The sequence below is a fragment of the Aureococcus anophagefferens genome (genome assembly GCF_000186865.1).
Source record: "Aureococcus anophagefferens unplaced genomic scaffold AURANscaffold_39, whole genome shotgun sequence".
NCBI lineage: Eukaryota > Pelagophyceae > Pelagomonadales > Pelagomonadaceae > Aureococcus > Aureococcus anophagefferens.
Genome location: NW_008705596.1, coordinates 167,501 through 172,919, shown reverse-complemented (window position 1 = coordinate 172,919; position 5,419 = coordinate 167,501). Strand labels below are relative to the sequence as shown.

Below are 5,419 nucleotides of genomic sequence, written 5' to 3'. Positions count from 1 at the left end.
CCTTCTGTGGCGTAGATGTGTTTGAAGTGCTTCTTGATCTGAGTTGCCAAAACAGGTGGGTATTGTCGATCATACAAATACTCTTTTACAGCGTCCATTTTCTCACCATGTATTGTCGAGGAGAGGTTCAGGTTTTCAAGAATTGAGGTTACGCCACCTATGATGTACCCGAAGCAGGCACCCCCCACTATCATTGCATACATCGCTACCAACTTTTCGGTATTATTCACAATGTATATATCCCCATATCCTACCGTTGTCATCGTTGTAAAAGCCCAGTAGAGTGCGACCCTATACTTCCGGCTTGTTGGCGTGTCTCCGTTCAGGCTATTGGCGTTCACCCAGTGCCTTGTCAGCTCACCCCGATCATCTTCGGCCTCATGTTTTTGCTGCTTTAGGATCACAAGCCCGTGCCAAATCTACGGGATGATTAACTAAAAACAAACTGATTTAGGACACAGGTATACGCACACATGCAAGCATGTGAGCAATAACAAACAAAGTGAGAAACATGCGAATAGCAGAAACAACACCAGGTTGTGCCAAAATTGAAGGCTCCTCCGTCGGGTCTGTTTTTTTGCTCTTGAGCTTCATAAGACGGGTGAGCTTGAACAGCTTTGAGAGTCGTACAACACGGACCACCCGCACGTTCTTAATCAGTGGATTATTCTCGCCGCAAAATTCTGGAACACGCGAGAAAGTGGACGCAAAATCAAGCACGAAAGAATGTTTCAGATAGTGGATGCGAATCATCCGAGGGTCTCCAACCAATACGCCGGTCGGGAGCTCGTATGCAGTGAAGCAGGAAAGGACCATATCAATAGCAAATGTGCAGTCAATCGCCAGGTCGATGCCGTAGCGGATGAGCGCCCGTGTTACACTCGCTTCGGCGTGAAACCCCATCGAGTATGGCATTGTCATCGTGAGATAAACGACACACGCACAAACAAACGCGTCCCAATATATTTTACGTTGGTCAGAAGGATTAATGATTCCGGATGGCAAACGACTATACTCATCGTCCTTGTCCTCACCCCACCAGGACTCCCTTTCGGGGATAATTGTCATGGGTGGAGCACCTTCGGCTGAAACGCTCATATCTGTCAATGTCTGGTGCGCCTTAAGTAATTCTTGCCACATCACATAACGCTCGTCATGATATGTTGTGATGGCATCATCTATCGCTAAGGCATCGGCGGACTACAAACGGGGAGGTTACCGATAAACATATTGCAGAACGCTGATGAGTACAGAGGTGGCGGATGATCTTGTCGACCAATGTATGAGCGAGGATGATATGAGCGAGATGAACGCGGATTCGTCTGTCGGGAAGCCTGGGTCATAGCTGATCCGAGGTGGCATCTGTTCCATCAAATGCGAGCGGCGTCTCCCGCGTTGTTTACCTGAGATAAGAAGAAGAAGAAGACAGTACAGGTAATCTTCGATTAGCCCTGGAGGAAAGTAGCGCCCAAAGGAGAGAGAGAGAATGAGCTGCTATTTATTATTGCAGCCCAGTCGATACTCGCTCCTGTCGCTCTCTCTCTATCTCCATACCTCCATGACTATACTGTAGTACAGTACGCTACTCTACCACTACCCTACCACCATCATGCTAGTACTGTACCTACCCTAGTAGGCTCTCCTTCCCGTCCCCCTCCTTTATAATCAGTTACTATACAATGACCGGGCTACCGTAAGGTAGCACACTGAGCTTCCCCTCTCACCCACTGTGCTTATCCTGCTACTACGGACTGTACCTTAACGTCAAGTTGATGTACGGGACTTTGATTCTTTACAGGTTATGGCGCGGGCGCGTGAAAGCGCGCCCTTCCCACTCGTGCGAGAGACTGCTCTTGTGTCTGCGTAAACCAAGAGGTGCTTGTCACACCTGTCCTTAATCCGTGGCCTTTGCTACGGGGCTGTTGCCCCTAGCTAACGCGATATTTAGAGGGGACATGCCCCTGGAGGTGAATCTTTCGCAGGGGGAGCAGGTGGAGTACGTCGGTCAGGCGGTGCACCAGTTGGTGCGGGAAAACTATCTGCAGCGAACGGTTTTTCAGGGTTTTGGGCAGACATTGCTCGAGGTTACACAAGCTGTTAAGACCTATCTTGGTTGGCATCAGCTGGACACCCCCCCTCTCTCCATCCACGCACGCTGCTAGTCTAGGCCCATGCTTCGCTTGCAAGGAAAGGGACAAAACGCGCAGAAGCCTCATCCCGGTGCTCCGAAATGGCGGTCCATGAGCCAGGTGCCTTTCTTGGGGCTCATAGCCGGCACATCTGCCGTGGCGGCAAAGGCTGAAAATCTCGTGCTTGCGATTGCGATGCACAGTCTACATCAGACCAAGGACCTGCTCTTCGAATTCCGATGCGCCAAATACCTTGTTCCTTGGCGATTCATTGCCGACTAATGAGCGCAGACAGGACTGCAATTCACTCGCCGAAAACTTTTCACCATGGCCACACAGGATCTTCTCGAAAGTTTGCCACGATAAATCAATGGAATCTTTCCCCAGGCCTGCTGATAAGCGAACCAAGTCTTGAAAACCAGGTGCTATTAAGTCACGGTCAGTCCTGGCAATATCGACAGGGCGATGATTGATGTACAGTCGAATAAAATCTTCAATTGCGATTTCATATTGCAGCTCCCCACTGGCACGAAATCTAGAGTATTTGATTTCAGAGATCATGCGCGTGATTTCGATTTCAGAGGGATAGAATCCAAGAGCACGCATCAAGTTGGGGATTTCAGCCAGGGGCACGTGAGCTGATAAACATCGTGACCTTGTCATGTTTTCACCTAAGGTTCGAAGTTGCGAGTAGTAAAAATAATCCACCAAATTTCCATAAAAATCTCCAGATTTTCCGCCGTTCAGTAGATTAATATACGGCTCGCACCCAGTTCCACCCAGGATCTCGGCTGTGTTGATGACATTGGTCTGCACATCCCAGACGTTCACCACCTGATCTATGCTCCCACATGTAAAGATGAATCGTCCGTCAGCGGAAGTTTCAAGGTACGAAACCCTATTCGGGTGTGCAATAATGCCGATCGTTTTGTTGGGGTTACCATCCAGCGGCAATTTTATCAAGCCAGCAACGTTGCTCACTGTAGAATAAGCAAGGAAATCAGAAGGTGCATATTGAACATTTCCAATGTCACGATTTCTTGCCTGCATTAGTCCTGAGAGTTTTACGATCGGGCCCCCATATGTTGGTCCGAGCGATGTACATCTACACTGCTTATTGTTTGCATTCCATTGACGCAACTTAAGATCAGTGTTGCACGTAATGATTCGGTCTTCAAAATCGCCACGAAGATTTGGGTGCCAAAGACAGGCGGTAGGTCTTGCCGTCTCCTCGAGAAGACAGGGTGGACTTTGCAAACAAAGACCGTTTTCAACAGAACTTATGCTCAGGTCATACTCAAGGAGAGTTCTGTCTGCGGAAGTGGACACGAGGGTTATCGTGTCATTTCCACGACTGCCAAATTCAAGGCCAGTAATCTCTTTAACATGTGAACGATAGCGGCCGATGTAAATCCAAGATTGATCCCGGAGAGGTTCCTTGTGCCTAGATGTTGGTGGAAATTCTCTGGTGTTCGTATCGTTGCTATCTGTATTTGCAAATCTCCACAGTGCCACGGTATGAGACGAATCCGCAAGAGCAAGCCATTGACTATCCTGTGAGAATGTTAGAGCAGATATGGCATCCTTGGTCACCTTGAACGAGGCACCTATCTCGCTTAGGGTGTGAGCATCCAAAATTTTTACTATCCCTGAAGTAAACCCCACAACTGCAAATCTGCCAGCCGGGTCGAAGGCTACCGAGCATGGTTGGAGGCGAGTCACGTCGAAGACCCTGATTGTTTGTAGATGCTTGGAATCGTAGTCCCAGAGATACAAAGCGCCAGAATTGCAGGCTATCAACAGCAAAGGAATTTTTGGATGCGCTGCAAGACTGTGAACTTGATCAGACATCCCCTGAATTAGCACAGTACCGCGACGGTTTGAAGGATCAGTTGCTTGGAAGCATGCAAGGTCCAATGCCACAATTGTTGCCGATCTTGTACCGACGAAGAATTCTTGCACTGGCGGCCGACGGGGCTGTTGAATTGAAGAGCTATGAAGTTGCTCTTTTTCGGTTATAGCGAGGCTCAGATCAGGTGAAGGCCGCGATTGGTCTCGAGTGCCTGTCTGATTCGGCGTGACTGGTATAGTGAAAGACACGGACGTAATTGCTCCTGCATCAATATCTTCGAACCAGGCTTCTAAGCGGAAAAGGAAGTCGTACAACCTAACTGAACCATCGTCCCCTGCAACTACAAAGTAGGCACCCACAGTGGACAGGTGGTTGATGCTCTGGTGACACAGGCGCATAATTTTTACAGCGATTCTCTCATAGCTCGATTTGGAATTTTGCGGCTCCGGCGCCGAGATACCAGTTGGATGGTCCCAAAGGATTATGGCGCCATCGGAAGTCCCAGTGACTGCTTGCGAAGTCCCCGGCAAAAAAGCTGAGACTGTTAGCTGGCCAATCGTCTGACGAAAATCTCGCCGAGAAAAATGAGGTGCGTAACATGAGAATCCGTCGTCCCACGACCAAAAAAACACTTGCGAAGCCCCATTCGAGATTAGCACATGCGCATCGAGTGGGTGGAAACGTACAGTTGTCTGGAACGCATCCGGTGGGACTTCATCAGTGAAAAGCGGAGTTTCACTACTGCTTTTCAGCTCCCATATAGATATATATTGTGACATCCCCGATGCACTCTGTTCGTCGGGCGCCGAAAGAACTGAAAGATATGAACTATCCCAAGACACATCAACACTAATTGCCCCTAGTGAATATGCATTGAACATTGTCTTTGTGGGATTGCCAGTCCTAGTATTCCACACCACCATGAGAGAGTCCTGTCCGGAATCCGCGGTGACTAGCCATTGCTTGTCATTCGACAACGCGACGCACGCGATCTGATTACAGTGACCCTGCAGAAGTTTCTGGCTCCGCTTAACATAGTCGTACACGACTCCAGTATTGGCTGATGGGTAAAACACGCTGCTTGATTGTCCGTTGCTCAGGGAATGGACTCCATTAGCAATATTTCGACTGAAACCAAATGTCCAGTGTAGCGCTAAAGGAGCATGCCCGGTTTCCATGATTGCGAAGTAAATAGCGCGGGCGCAGCTGAAGGATGATACAAGATACACTACTAGATGCGTATTTTGAGGATCATGATGATCGAGCAAAAGGGACGGCCACCGCGGCATATGAAGCTGGCTTTTATACCGCAGCATCTTGGGCGGATTCGCAGAATCAAAGGACTGAACTGGGACGATGCATGACCCCCACATGGCCAGCAGCTGCATAGGTGGCGTTCTTCCCCGCCGGCGGTCTGAGAGTAATTGAGTAGCTGCGA

At 49.1% G+C, this 5,419-nt stretch overlaps 1 protein-coding gene across 1 annotated transcript; it reads right to left on the bottom strand.

Annotated features, from left to right (window-relative positions):
* Positions 1–2,071: 2,071 nt before the first annotated feature.
* Positions 2,072–5,418, bottom strand: AURANDRAFT_55327 (hypothetical protein; the record flags this gene model as incomplete). Its single annotated transcript, XM_009042878.1, has 1 exon — positions 2,072–5,418. One exon carries the CDS (start codon positions 5,367–5,369, stop codon positions 2,334–2,336), a length of 3,036 nt encoding a protein of 1,011 aa, XP_009041126.1.
* Between the last annotated feature and the right edge of the window lies 1 nt (position 5,419).